Here is a 15,540-nt window from a genome sequence, read left to right as displayed (position 1 = left end):
ATAAAACACCATCAGCAAAAGTCACAACTCCCCGTCTGCCCACAGTAGTTGTACTGCGGGAGGTAGTTGCAAACCAAGCGACGTACCTGTCGCAGCCTTTCTTCCAGGTTCAGGACATTGATTGGACACGGCACAAGTTTGGCAGATGATTTCAGCCAATGATTCTAGCTGAAGTCAGCTGAGGTCAATCACAACAGAGTTCTGTGTTTACAAAAACACGGAACTCTGTACTGTGAACAACGATCTGGCGGGTTTCTTTTCCCTGCAAAGCAGGGGGGAAAGAACAGCCAGATAGTAAAATAAAAGCAGCACACATTACACATTGTTAGGTGCAGTTAACCCCTTGATTGCCCCCAGAAGTTAACCCCTTCACAGCCATGTGTCATTCGTACAGTGTCAGTGTACAGTATTATCTCTGATCACTGTATTAGTGTCACTAGCAATGTCAGTGTCAGGTAGTGACCCTCTAAGATTGTGTCTTAGGGCCAGATTGCCCAGCATCCCATCACAGCCCCAATATAATTGATCACCGCCATTACAATATAGCGTTTATAGCTGTGTAGATTCCATTACATATACCATAGTTTGTAGACGCTATACTTTCGCAAAAACCAATATACACTTATTGGGATTTTTTTTTTGCCAGAGACATACATATATGTGTGTTTTAATAAATTCTGGCGGTATACAAACACTTACCATATTTAGAATCGTAAATGTTTTTTTTTTAAACATGTTAGAGCCGGTTCACACTAATCCGACTTCATCGCGGCTTGCAAACGACTTCTCATAATAGATGTCAATGCAAGTCGCTCCGACTTCGCCAAAAAATAGTGCAGGAACCTTTTTCTAAGTCGGAGTGACTTGAGTCGCTCTGATTAGAACGGCTCCATTGCACAGCATGGGGAGCTAATTGTCAGGCAACGAAGTCACCTGACAAGTCGGAGTAGTGTGAACCGGCTCTTAGGCCAATTTGTTTTCGGCTACATATTTTTGGAAAAAAAAAAAAAAGGTTTGCGCAAAAGTTATTGCGTCTACTAAGTACGGGAAAGATGTCATTTTTTTTTTTACTAGTAATGGCGGCGATCTGCGATTTTTAGCGGGACTATGGCACTGCGGCGGACAGATCGGACCCTAACTGACATTTGACACTTTTGGGGGGGACCAGTGACATTACTACAGTAATCAGTGCTAAAAATATGCACTGTTACCGTAATACTGCCATTGGCAGGGAAGGGGTTAACTATGGGTGATCAAGGGATTAAATATAAGCCTAGGGGAGTGATTCTAACTGTATGGGGGTGTGGCTTCTGAAATGATCACAGATCATCCCAGGAAGAAGGGCGGTCAGCTGGGTTTACAATAGCCGACTATCCTCCTCTCTCAGCGGGGGATGATCGCGGGTGTCAGGCGGCAATCAGAGCCGCCTGCCCGCTGCATCGGCTTTCCCGCTGACGAGCGGGGCGGGAGCACGCCGGCTGCGCGCGCTCGCCCTCTAAACTCCCAAGAACGGGTGCCGTACATGTACGGTGATTTGCCTGGGAGCGGCTGCCTGCCGCAGTACATCTGCGGCAGGCGGACGTAAACAGGTTAAACACAAGTTTTCCGGTCATGAGACATCAGCAAAATCTCCCCCTAAGCTTTGCCTGCAAAGCATTTTGGGTGCATCTAAAGTCTCAGGGAGAGGACAGACAAAATCAAGGAATAATGTGCCTCTAATCTGAAGCAACTTGAATCCAGCAGAAGCAAGGGTCTTTGCTGATTGCAGCGCTATAGGGGCATGTCAAATCTCTGCAATGAGACCACACTTCCCTCCATAGATAGCAGGAGTCCAACTCTGCAGTTGTTGGCAGGTGACAGGCTTTTCTACTCAGACAAAAGCTTATTTAGAAAGAGACCTGTAAAGCCTTCGTACACACGGGCCGAATCAAAAACCAGCTGACATTCGGCCCGTGTGAATGCCAGCTGTTTGGCTGGCTTCTGTGGGACGAGCATGCTGGAAGACCAGCAGCCAACCGGCTCATGATCAGCGCTCTCAGCCAAGTGTTCTGGCGGGGGGACCAAAACACAACAGCTCAGCAGGGGAGATCACTGTACTAACGTCGGATCATTAGTGCAGCGGCTCTGACGAGCTGACAGTTTTTTCTTTCAACCAGGGAAAAAAACAACAGTGTATACCAAAGACTTAGGACATCTTTTGTTTTGATGGAACTGGCATGTATTTAGCTTTAATTTGTATTAGGCTTCATTTCTTTCAGGATGCAGGATCTGCTTATACAATCTGCTGCAATTTTGTGACACATCTCACCTGTAACTGATAAATTTCCTGGCCCTTGTTGACCGCCTTTCCAATGGTTTAGACTTTTTCTTCTTCTTTTCCTCTTTTTCTAGAACTTCTGGGACCTCTTCAGTTTCCTATAACCATCAAAAAGCATTCCACGCTTAATGCTAGTACCACTGAATCAGGCTTAAAGTGAACTCAATTAACCGGTTTAAGTTAATAAAAAGTATCTTGTAGTGTTTGCAGGAACCCTGTTGAAGCCCATGGATGCTGAGCCTAGGCTGCATATGAGGCTTGGACTGCTGCTCAATTTAAAATGATGCCCCTGTTGTGTCACTAGTCCCTACATCCATCAATCCACTGTTAAATGCTAGAATGTCACTAAAGTTTTGCTATTCAAAGTCAAATGACAAGGTTTGGTTTTGGTGATGGATGAAAAGGGGTGGGTGGACCTTACTGTTTTTTTTTTTTTTTTTAATGCAAATGTGCAAAAACAATAGTGCATTTTTACACCTTTGCAAATCTTGTGACTTTTTCAGAAGATCTCCCAGCTCCCATTACAGGACTTAGGATTTTCTGACCGATTTGCTTAAGCTCTACAAGCTTCACAGCCCAGAGAATACTTTCACATCTCCCCTGCCCCTAGTATGTCATTATGCTCCTATATCTGCACAAGGGGCAGGGACTATCACTGTCCATAACAATCTGGCTCCTCCCAGTTCTGTGGTCTCTTCTCATTTGTTCATAGCTAAATTAGACAAAAAAAAGAAAGGGAGAGGGGATTAGGTGGGGGATAGAACTGGATAGAGTTCGTTCACACGGGTGTCTAAGATGGCATTAAAAGCCAGTGGTTGAGTTGTGGTTTTACTTAATTGGTATAATTTAAAAGGATACGTTCACCTCAATAAAAAAATAAAAACCCACACTTTTTTTTTTTTTTGGGGGGGATCTGTAAAGCAATGCACCCATGATCAGCGGATCCTGAGTGTAATGCCATGGTCCTTCAGACTGTCTGTGTATTTGTTTGCCCATACCTCTAATACGGGTAGGCAGTAACAATCGAGACAGAAAGCTAAATGAACTAACTAGAGTACTCAACAGCACCGTGGAAGTTTATCGAGAATCACAAGCCGACAGCCGCAAAAGACCTTGTCAATTTTCGATTCACAGAACACTGCCACATGGCCAAGTTTTTTTAGATTGTGACAGCTAGCCAGAAGAGAAGACCCCCCCGCACTAGCTGTCAGAAATGGGGGATTGGGGGAAACCAGGGGCCAGTGAACTTATCCTTTAATCTGGAATGGAAGCTCCTAGTACCACCTGGAACTAGGATGCAATGGGACTAATTTGAAAACTGGAAAAAAAAAAAAAAAAAAAGAAGTTGGGTCTGGTCAAGTTCACATTAAAATCATGCATGGCAACTAACTTACTTGTGTAGGAATGATGTTTTCAATACTGATTCCAACATAAACCAAACGCTCCTTCCTGCAAAAGTACAATCGGCTCAGTCAGTGCATGTAAACACAGCAGATGGGATGGTGGAGAAGGAATATTTTAAAAAGAGGTGCATTTACAAGTGATATTCAGCAAAACTGAGAACGCCCCCTAACCAATAAAAATCTGTGGGGCGCAGTGCACCCCAGCACACTTCCTAGATCCGGCCTTGCATCGTTTACTTACCTGGCGCCCATTCCCTGCTGCTGATGGTTTTGCAAACATGGCACCCCCGACATCCCTTTAGACATGCATTTGCCTGGCTTGTCAATGTAGGCTGCCCTAGTTGCTATGTAAGCACACCATCCCTAAAGATGTGCATTGGTTGGGCTTGCTTGTGTTGGCCGACGTGGCTGCTGTGCTTGCCCAGGTCTAGTGGGAAACTAATGCTAAAACCAGGCAGCAGGTTTCATATTACTGATTACACAAATGGTAGATACAATAACTGCCAAAACTGAGATACCTACAGTAGGTAACCAAGGGTGGCTAATAAGTAGATTACCTTCTCTCTGCCCGTTCTTTCTTCTTCAGTACCACGTCTAAATTCTGTAACTGCTCCTCCAGTTTTTCACACAGTAATTTCTGTTCATAAAGAAAGATTTGATCAGCACAATCTGAATCCTGTGTAGATACAGGAAATCTGTATACACTGAGTGGAGGAATACTCATTCTCCACAGGGCAGTCTCTAGACACACCACATGATGTCATTGCATAGTATAATCAGTACAAGATATGCTCTTAGTAGGGCACCTGTGGATGCTCAATCATCAAATATGAGCTGAATGACCTAATACCCATCGTGCCACTAGCTCTGCCCACTGCCATTAGAGCAAGGGAGGCAATAGCATACCCTGACAGCTTTTAAAGAGGCTCTAAAGGCAGAAAGTTTTTTTTTTTTTACTTTAATGCATTCTCTGCATTAAGGTACAAAACCTTCTGCATGCAGCTCCACCCTAGCCCCCCCCCTTATACTTACCTGAGTCTGATCTAGATCCAGTGCTGTGCACAAGAGCAGACGCGCTCTCCTTCCTCATTTGCACAAAGACAGCAGGGGAAATCATTGGCTCCGGTGGCGGTCAATCAAAGCAAATGAGGATGGAGCAGGGGCAGGACCAAACAGTCTATGGACTACAATCACTAAATTCTCCATGTACACTGGGAAAAAAAGCATCTCCCTTAGCATGACTACGAGAGGTAGAGCTTGGAACTTTATCTACGTTGTTGATCTCTTTTCTGTAACCACTTCCCGCAAACCAACGTACCTGTAAGTCGGCTTGAAGAAGTGGTTGTACCGGGGTGATGCCTGCAGCTGCAGGCATCAACTCTTTACCGCTTTTAGAGCTGGCGGTCAGGATTCTGGTGATAACAACCGATGCTCAACCGTTATCCCAGCGAGCGGAAGGATTACCCCCCCCCCGGCTCTGCCTGGATCTCCTGAGCAACCAGCCAGTACATCCGTACGTCAAGGCAAGACGTACTGACATTGCATTAAGCTTTCAGCAGGACCTAAAAACAAAAAGAATACAGTGGGTGGGTTTGGGACATCCTCTCCATCAGGATCAGGGATTCTAAAGTCACCCAATCAACAAAAGGGAGGAGTAGACTGGGGAACTAAAGCAATGCCTGAATGAAAGGCTTGCACCTATAGCCGACATACTGCATTTCCCGGGTGCATATCAAGGTCTGAGTTTTTTTTATTTTTTATTCTGGAGTGAACTTTAAAAACAGAGGATAAAGTACAGAATGTACTAAGATACATACATGTTGGCAAGGAGGACAAAACCATTCTCCATCAGGAATCACCATGAGCGGTGGGCGGAGACATGCCGTATGGTAACCGCTGTCACACGAATCACACAACAAAATCTGTAATTAGAAAACACATTAAAAACAAATTAATGACCCTGCCAGACAGATTCAGAGATGATAGTTTGCATTCGCTCTTCCCTTGCTTACACTTTTACAGTAGACTGTTTACATCAGTCCTCAAAAGGTACCCCAACAAGTATGTCCTGGCATTGGTAACTTGACCAGGTACGGGAGGAGGACAGAACTGGCAAAATATAGTAAATGGGGTGCTTTCCAAAAGGTTCTCTTAAAGTAGTTGGAAAAGTTACAGGTCCCTCTCAAAAAATTAGCATATTGTGATAAAGTTCATTTTTTTCTGTAATGTACTGATAAACATTAGACTTTCATATATTTTAGATTCATTACACACAACTGAAGTAGTGCAAGCCTTTTATTGTTTTAATATTGATGATTTTGGCATACAGCTCATGAAAAACCAAAATTCCTATCTCCAAAAATTAGCATATTTCATCCGACCAATAAAAAAAAAAAAAAAAGTGTTTTTAATACAAAAAAAGTCAACCTTCAAATAATTATGTTCAGTTATGCACTCAATACTTGGTCGGGAATCCTTTTGCAGAAATGACTGCTTCAATGCGGCGTGGCATGGAGGCAATCAGCCTGTGGCACTGCTGAGGTGTTATGGAGGCCCAGGATGCTTTGATAGCGGCCTTGAGCTCATCCAGAGTGTTGGGTCTTGCGTCTCTCAACTTTCTCTTCACAACATCCCACAGATTCTCTATGGGGTTCAGGTCAGGAGAGTTGGCAGGCCAATTGAGCACAGTAATTCCATGGTCAGTAAACCATTTACCAGTGGTTTTGGCACTGTGAGCAGGTGCCAGGTCGTGCTGAAAAATGAAATCTTCATCTCCATAAAGCTTTTCAGCAGATGGAAGCATGAAGTGCTCCAAAATCTCCTGATAGCTAGCTGCATTGACCCTGCCCTTGATAAAACACAGTGGACCAACACCAGCAGCTGACATGGCAACCCAGACCATCACTGACTGTGGGTACTTGACACTGGACTTCAGGCATTTTGGCATTTCCCTCTCCCCAGTCTTCCTCCAGACTCTGGCACCTTGATTTCCGAATGACATGCAAAATTTGCTTTCATCCGAAAAAAGTACTTTGGAGCACTGAGCAACAGTCCAGTGCTGCTTCTCTGTAGCCCAGGTCAGGCGCTTCTGCCACTGTTTCTGGTTCAAAAGTGGCTTGACCTGGGGAATGCGGCACCTGTAGCCCATTTCCTGCACACGCCTGTACACGGTGGCTCTAGATGTTTCTACTCCAGACTCAGTCCACTGCTTCCGCAGGTCCCCCAAGGTCTGGAATCGGTCCTTCGCCACAATCTTCCTCAGGGTCCGGTCACCTCTTCTCGTTGTGCATCGTTTTCTGCCACACTTTTTCCTTCCCACAGACTTCCCACTGAGGTGCCTTGATACAGCACTCTGGGAACAGCCTATTCGTTCAGAAATGTCTTTCTGTGTCTTACCCTCTTGCTTGAGGGTGTCAATGATGGCCTTCTGGACAGCAGTCAGGTCGGCAGTCTTACCCATGATTGCAGTTTTGAGTAATGAACCAGGCTGGGAGTTTTTAAAAGCCTCAGGAATCTTTTGCAGGTGTTTAGAGTTAATTAGTTGATTCAGATGATTAGGTTAATAGCTCGTTTAGAGAACCTTTTCATGATATGCTAATTTTTTGAGATAGGAATTTTGGTTTTTCATGAGCTGTATGCCAAAATCATCAATATTAAAACAATAAAAGGCTTGCACTACTTCAGTTGTGTGTAATGAATCTAAAATATATGAAAGTCTAATGTTTATCAGTACATTACAGAAAATAATGAACTTTATCACAATATGCTAATTTTTTGAGGGACCTGTATATGTAACAGTTAAAATGTAACAAACAGTCCCGTGGCAATAACCTTGCTATTTCAGTCTCTAAAACAGATTTATTTAACAGCTTCAGCTCTGGAAGGTTAACCCCCCTTAGCGACCAGGCCATTTTTTGTGATACGGCACTGCGTTGCTTTAAAGGGCAATTGCGCGGTCGTGTGACGCTGTATCCAAATAAAATGTATGTATTTGATCAGCTCTGCGGTTTTTATTTTTTGCGTTCTAAACAAAAAAAAAAAAAAGGGGGGGATTTTTTACTTCACGGACCATAAAATCTATTTCTCTGATGTTCATTAGCAAACACAGCTCCTGCTCAACCACTGGTTTATACTGCCCCCTACAGGAGTAGGATACTAGGCAGAAAAATAGTCTGGCTACGCCTACGGGCAGTCCCAGGGGGTATACTTACTCTCTCTGCTCTTTTGTTGCAAGCAGTGTCAGATGAATTACAACTCCATAGAGGGGTGGGTGCTGTGTCCATCCATGAACATCAGAGAACTGGATTTTACAGTAAGTCAAAAATCCCATTTTCTCTTTCGTTCATTGAGGGACACAGCTCCTGATCTTCTTAAACATTGAGATGTCCCAAAGTAGTGTTAAACATGAGGGGTGGGAACCGCGAAAAGGCCCAAGGCTAAACAATAGCCAACCAGGTAAACAGGAGCTCAGCCAACACAACTGGAGACCATCTGAAAGGAACAATGCATCAAAGAGACCAGGTCCTAAACAGCAGCCTGCAAAACTTAGTGGCCAAAAGAAGAATCCACAGATGCCAAAACATCCACTTTATAGAACTTTGTGAAAGTGTGCACCGCCAACCAGTTGACCGCCTTGCAAACCTGCGTCACTGACTCTCGATGACGGAAGGCCCAGGAGGCACTGAGTGCCCAAGAAAAATGCGCCTTGACAGGGAAAAGAGGAACCTGACCCCTGATGGAATAGGCCTGAACCACCCTCTGTCGGATCCATCTGGAAATGGTCGCAGAGGAAGCAACCCTTTCCGAGGCCCATCCGTGAGCACAACTAGTGAGTCTGATTTCCTAAAAGACTCCGTAGCTGCCAGGTACACCCTAATGGCCAGGACCACATCCAAGGAATGCAAGGCAATTTCCTTCGGATGTTTTGGCCTTGGACACAAGGAAGGCAACACAAGGTCTTCATTCAAATGAAAATAAGAGACAACCTCTGGAAAGGACGATGGACAGGGGTGAAAAACCACCACCTTATCTCTGTGAACTACCAAGTAAGGTGAACGACAGGATAATGCCAATTCTAAAACCCTGTGCACAGAGGTGATAGCCACCAAAAAGGCCACCTTCTGAGACAGCGTAAGCAGGGGAATCTCCCAAAGATTCTCAAAACAAGGCATCTGGATGACAGAGCACCAAATTTAGGTCCGAAAGTGGTAACTGAGACCGCACCGGAAATTACCGAACTCCCTGAAAAAAAAAAAAGTATGCACCAGTGAGTGTGGCCAGGGGCAGTTAAATTAAGACCACTAAGGATGACACATGGCCCTTGATAGTACTCAAGGCCAGCTTCTGCTCAACCCCCCGTTGAAGGAAGGTCAAGATCCGAGCCACCAAAAAAGAACGAGGACCAACCCGAGAGAGACTCACACCACACAATGTACGCCTTCCACGTACAATGATAGATCTTTCTAGAAGTAGATTTCCTAGCTTTTAACAGCGTTGGAATCACTGACTCAGACAAACCTCTACCCATCAGCACCTAGCATTCAACAGCCAAGCCGTCAAAGCCAGCGACTCTAAAGCAGGATGGAAGATTGGTTCTTGGGAAAGCAGATCCTCCCTGAGAGGATGTTTCCAAGGAACGTTGGCGACCAGCCGCACCACAGCAGCGTACCAAGCCTGGCAAAGCCAGTCTGGGGCCACTAAAATGACCAGAATCTCTTCTTCCTCGATCCTGCGTAGAAGTCTTGGCAGAAGCTTGAGAGGAGGAAAGGCGTAAATCCGACGATACTGACCCCACAAGGCCACCAGTGCGTCTGCGACATCCTCCAGAGGAACCCATGACTAAGTCACACACCTCTGTACCTTTTTGTTAAGCCGGGACGCCAATAGATTCTGCTCGGGGATACCCCACCAGATACACAACTGATGAAACACCTGCCAGTTTTCAACCCCGGGAATGTGCATGGTGTAGAGGGCTGGAACAAACTGTTCTGCCCACCTTAGAATGCAGACTACCTCCAGAGCCTCCAGGACACTTCTTGGGTCCCCCTGGCGATTCACCTAAGCCACGGCCGTGGCACTGTCCAAATGAATGCGCACTAGACATCCCTGAAGACGATCCGTCCAATGTTCCAGGCACAGTCTGATCCCTCTGAGTTCCAAGAAATTGATCAGTAGTCTGTACTCTTACAAATCCCCTGAGCAAAATATTTGCTGATGACTCCTCCCCAGTCGGACAGGCTGGCATCCGTGGTGACCACTGTCCAATACAAGGGGAGGAGGGATTTGCCCAGCTGAAGCGCTGGAGAACGAAGCCACCAAATCAGGGACTCTTTCGTTCCCTGGCTCAGCCAGATCTGATTGTCCAGAGACTGCAGATTCTTGTCCCATTTGGCCAGAATCTCCCTTTGCAGGGACCTCGTATGGAACTGTGCAAAAGGAAATGCCTCGAAGGTAGACACCATCAGGCTCAGCACCCGCATGCAAGTCTGGAGGGATGACCATCTGCTGGAAAGCAGGAGATGAATTGCAGCCTGCAATTTTTGGACTTTGTCCAGAGGAAGGAGCACTCTGGCTAAGGCCGACTCCAGAGTCAGACCCAGAAAGTCAAGTTGTGTGGACGGAACCATAGCACCCTTTCTAAAATTCCGAATCCAGCCAAACTCCCACAGAGTTCGTATGGTGGTCTCCAGGTTTTCCACCAGGGCAATAGGAGACTCCGCTCGCAGAAGTTGGTCGTCCAAGTAGCCCAGTACCATGATCCCCCTGTTGGCGTAACAAAGCTGGCACCTGTGCTAACACTTTTGTGAAGACCCGCGAAGCAGAGGCAAGACCAAAAGGTAAAGCCACAAACTGATAATGCTCCTCTCCCACGGCAAAGCGGAGGAAGCGCTGGTGACCGGCACATATCCGAATGTAAAGGTAAGCATCCTTGATGGTCGATAGAGGCAAGACAATCCCTGACACAGGGATGCCACCACTGTGCAGTTCAGCTCCTTGAGGTCCAGGATTGGAAGCACCTTGCCTTTCTTCCTCGGAACCGTGAATAGGTTTGAGTAAAAACCTTGAAAACGTTCCGAAGTCAGAACCAAGACAATAACCCCTTGAAGTACCAGGTCTTGTACTGCCCTAAAAAGACCCTGTAAGGGTTCGGGGACAGGCACAAGTTGAAAGGAGAGAACCTTGCTGGGAGACAAGAGCAAAACTCGATCTTGTAGCTGGACCGAATGACTTTGTGGACCCACTTGTCTTGTACCAGGGAAGTTCAGGGGTCCAGGAACCAGTGACAACGTCCCCCACCCCCGATAAATGTGAGGGCGCACCTTCATACTGAAGGAGCCTTGTCCGCGGGTCTGGAGTATCCCGCTCTCGGCTTGCCAGACCAGGTTCGTTTGGATCCTCCAGAGGAGGCCTTGAAAGGCTTCGAGCACTTGTCAGTCGACCCTGAGGGACAAAAAAATTGCTATGAGCCGAGGAGGGGGGCCCACATCTACGGCGAGGTTCCATGCCCTTAGTAACCTGCAAAGAAAAGGTACTCTCTCTCCCCCCGTGAGACCTTTATTAATGTTATCCATGTTAGCTCCAAACAGGCAATCTTCCTGAAGGGTAGAGCAGTCAAGGCACTTTTAGAAGTCTGGTCCGCATTTGAGCCAAAAGACACGCCGAAGAACCACTGCCGGAGAGCCGAGCCACTAGGGGAATTACATCTAAAGAGGCATCACAGATAAACTGTAGCCCCAGCAGATCCATCAGCTCAACAAAGGCAGGGGGCTGTTCTCCCTCTGGGTCATGGCGTAAAAGTTAAGCCTACTCGGTCAGAGTTTGCGACACCAGGGCAATGGTGAATACCGGCCTCAGTGCTGAACCAGCCACAGTTAACATATTGCGGGCCACAGCCTCCGCCTTCCTGTTAGCCGGATGGTTAAAGGCCGGGTACTCCCCCAACCGGAATCATGGTTGTCTTGTTCAATCTGTGAACCAGAGGGTCCACCACCGGTGGAACAGTCCACTTCTTAATAAGGCACTCCTCATAGGGGTAACGCCAAGAAAATTGCCAAGGACTACAAGGGGACACTTTGGTCATCCCGACTCTTTAGCAACAATTTTGACAAAATAGGCGGGGAAAGGAAACACCTTTGCCGCTCTGAATGGCTTGTGAGTGCCAAAGGAACCTGCGCTTCCGTCGCAGCTGCGTCCTCCATCTTCAAGGTCTCACGCACAGATACAATCAGTGTGACCACCAGCACCTTTTTGTGCGTGATTGCAAATGAGGAGGAATCATTGTCACTATCGGAGGACGCCGGGCGCGTGGTCACAAACCCAGCAGGGTGACCCACGTCTGCAGCGGTCAAATCAGATTTAGGATCTGATGAGACAGGGAAAGGCGAGGGGCGCTTTTTGTTAGCCCGTCACCCCGAAAGCCACCTCCACCTGGGACACAAAGGACTCCAGGACCTGGAGGGCCCCACAGCCTCAGAAAGGGGGATCAGGTGGGGAGATGTGCTCCAAAGATTCCATGAGTCACCAGGGAGACCACACAAAAAAGGCGTAAAACACTGCAAGGGACAATTCCCACCGCGCCGGCAGCACCACCCGGTCGCCAGGCACAAAGCACCAAGCGATCCTCAGCAGAGAGGGAGAGAACCCCACCAGAATCACCACCACTCAGCAGAAACAGGCACCTGCAGCCACCAGGATAATCTGCACTCCACGTGTGGCGATCAGTAAGTGAAAGGATCCAGGAGTCAGCACCAGGGGGATGAGCGGGGGGCTCCCACTGCCGAAATTGCCGCCCGCAGGGCTCCACTATCATGGCCGCCGCTATTTTCAATGGCAAACCACCGCAAAATGGCTGCCAGGCTATATAATAATGTCCGCCATACAAACACACAGGCTAAAACAAAATAGCGGCCACGCACAGAACCACAAGGGATCCCTAAGTCTCAAGGACAGACCCAGGCAAGATGGGGGGCCCTGGCAGGAGCCCCCCCCCAGCTACAACACCCCCATCCCCCTGCACAGCCGATCACCTGGTCACCGGTGGTGCACCCCCCCAGAGCCAGTATAGCGCCCTGCCCCCATCCCAGGAGGTGGACCAGACCACCCAAACAGCCCCAGCATAAGTGGACGGGGGGGTTAGATGGGGGACAGATCAAAGGAGGCTGCCTGATGGGAAGGAGGGGAATCTGGGGGTCCGACTGTCTCGAGGGGCCCACATCTACCCCAAAACCCTTCAAGGGGAGAGGGGGGACAGCTACAAACTATACTAGGAACCGGGTGGGCACCGCTCCAGACAGAACCCCTCATTGAACTGGGGGGGCTGTCAGCCAGGAGGAACACTGCGACTCAGGCCAAGACCCGGTCGTATGCCAACTCGCAGGCAAGCCCCCGTCCAGTGGGGCTATGTTGCGGCCAACCTAGCGCGGAGCTGAGGTCTGCGAGTGCCCGCTGGCCAGACTGGGGTGACCACTGGATCTAGATTATCCAGCCCATCGCCCAGTCCAGCAGTTGATTGAAGATCTCACAGGAAAAGTCCAGGAGAAAAAAAGTTCTATCCAAAAAGAAAAAATTTGCTAGGACCAGAAATTCCAGCAAGGAACTAGGTCCTTACTCCTGACTACGCAGGAAAAAAAAATAAAAAATGAGTACCTACAGCAGAGAGAGGGAGTATACCCCCTGGGACTGCCCATAGGCGTATCCAGATTCTTTTTCTGCCTAGTGTCCTACTCCTGTAGAGGGCAGTATAACCCAAATGTTATGAAGACCCAGAGCTGTGTCTGTCAATGAACGAAAGAGAAAAAAGCACTGTTACCGTATAAATGACACTGGCAGGGAAGAGGTTAACACTAGGGGTGATCAAGGGGTTAAGTGTGCTCCTAGGGAATGCTTTCTGTGTGGGAGAGGAACTCCTGTCCTCAGGGCACACTAACAGGCCAGGTTTGCAAGATAACTGAAATAGATCACAGGTGATATAATTTGCTGCTCAGTGATTGCAGTATTCTAGTCTGCATTTCCCCAGGGTAATACTTAAAATCTGGCCTGTTAGTGGGTCCTAAGGACAGGTGTTGAGAACCACTGTGCTACAGGAAAAGAGATCTGTTGAAACACAAGATCTCTCTCTGCCTCTGTGACAGAACAGCCGCCTGTCTTGTTTACATAGACTGCTGATAGGCTTCTGCTGTGTCTGATCACAGAGGGAGCGGTGCTCCGGTGGTGCACGCCCCCGAGAATCCCTCTACCTATACGTGATTTCGCACAGCCGGGCCACCCTGCCGCAGTATATATGCGGTGGGCAGTCCGGAAGTGGCTAATATCGCTAACTAAAAACCGTGATTATTCTTGTTTAGTTTGGTCATTTAACTGCAACCCAGCTATTCGGTGTCCTTTCCTCTGCAGGCAGTGAACGTGCATTTCAGGAGAACTGACATAATGGCAGACATAATGCTTCTTCTCCGTCTTGATTTGTTGTGTTTAACCGCTTGCCAACCACCGCAAGTAGATATACTGCGGCGGTCAGCCCCGGCCAGGCAAAGTGACGTATATATACGTCACTAGCCTGTGACCGGTTTGTGAGCCAATAGCGGGCGAGCGTGCGCCGGCTTATTCACTGTAGAGTCCGCGCGTGTGACCGGCGGACCCGATGTCCGCCGGTCACACTACGAACGTCGGTAGAGCGGGAGAAAGGCGGGCGGCTTATGTAAACAAGCCGCCTGTCATTCTCCCCTGTGTAAAAATGGAGATCAGACGGTTCTACTATGTAGAACCGTTGATCTCTGTTTTTACAATAGTAGACCTGTCCCATCACAGTTCGAAACACGCCCCTAGGACACACTTAACCCCTCCCTCTCCAATACAGTTAACCCCTTCCCTGCCAGTGTCATTTTTACAGTAACAGTGCATATGTATAGCACTGATTACTGCAGTAATGTCACTGGTACCCCCAAAAGTGTCAAAAATGTCAGTCAAGGGTCCGATCTGTCCGCTGCAATGTCGCAGTCCCGCAAAAAAAAAAAAAAAAAAATCGCAGATTACCAAACATATGTAGCATAAAACAAATTGGTGGAAAATGTTAAAAAGTTTTGATTTTTACATTTTTTTTTTGGGAATTTCATATAAAAAAATGTGAAAAATATTGTTATTTTTGCAAAATTTACGCTTTTTTTTGTTTATAGTGCATGATCAAAAAAAAAAAAAAAAAAAAAAAAAAAAAAAAAAAATCGCACAGGTGATCAAATACCACCAAAAGAAAGCTCTGTTTGTGGGGAAAAAAAGGACGTGAAATTCATTTAGGTACAACGTCGCACGACCGCGCAATTGTCCGTTAAAATCACGCAGTAAAAAAAAACAAAAATCGCAAAAAAAACCCCTGGTCAGGAAGGGGGTAAAATCTTCCGGGGCTTAAGTGGTTAATAATGCCGTGGTTCAGAGGATTCCTAGTGAGAAATCGCTCGCAGTGCCAACTACAGAGTCTTCCAGCCTCAATGTTTGAAGGAAGCCTCTGATATACCACCTCATTAAGAATGACTAATTAGATAAAGATGCAAACAGCCCACAATACCGAGGCAAGGGCTAATTCAATGCCAGAGTTTGCAGTTGTAAACCAGAAGTCTTGTCAGAACTGTTACTTGGCAGAATTACCAGGACAGAAGAAACTCATAGCAATTTATTTAACACTTGAGACAAAAGTTTATTAATTCCTATGTACAAAGTACAGGGTTATTTTGATTTCTACTCTAAAGCTCATGTAAACACAAGAACAAAAAAACAGTGTTGTAGCTTACCTGTCCTTAGATGCGATGGCTATATAAATTTTGTTTTCACTTA

The 15,540-nt window shown here is 47.0% G+C and overlaps 1 protein-coding gene across 1 annotated transcript in view; it reads right to left on the bottom strand.

The window, feature by feature from the left end:
- Positions 1–15,540, bottom strand: part of RSF1 (remodeling and spacing factor 1) — a 118,577-nt gene that overhangs the window by 23,522 nt on the left and 79,515 nt on the right. The window contains exons 8-11 of the mRNA XM_082245298.1: positions 5,538–5,642; positions 4,278–4,357; positions 3,712–3,766; positions 2,309–2,415 (exon numbers count right to left, since the gene is read on the bottom strand). Of these exons, the coding sequence (XP_082101424.1) occupies positions 2,309–2,415; positions 3,712–3,766; positions 4,278–4,357; positions 5,538–5,642 (347 nt within the window). The remainder of the gene's footprint in view (positions 1–2,308; positions 2,416–3,711; positions 3,767–4,277; positions 4,358–5,537; positions 5,643–15,540) is intronic.

Source organism: Pelophylax lessonae (genome assembly GCF_965119305.1).
Source record: "Pelophylax lessonae genome assembly, chromosome: 2".
Classification (NCBI taxonomy): domain Eukaryota; kingdom Metazoa; phylum Chordata; class Amphibia; order Anura; family Ranidae; genus Pelophylax; species Pelophylax lessonae.
This window is presented reverse-complemented; position numbering and strand designations above follow the sequence as displayed.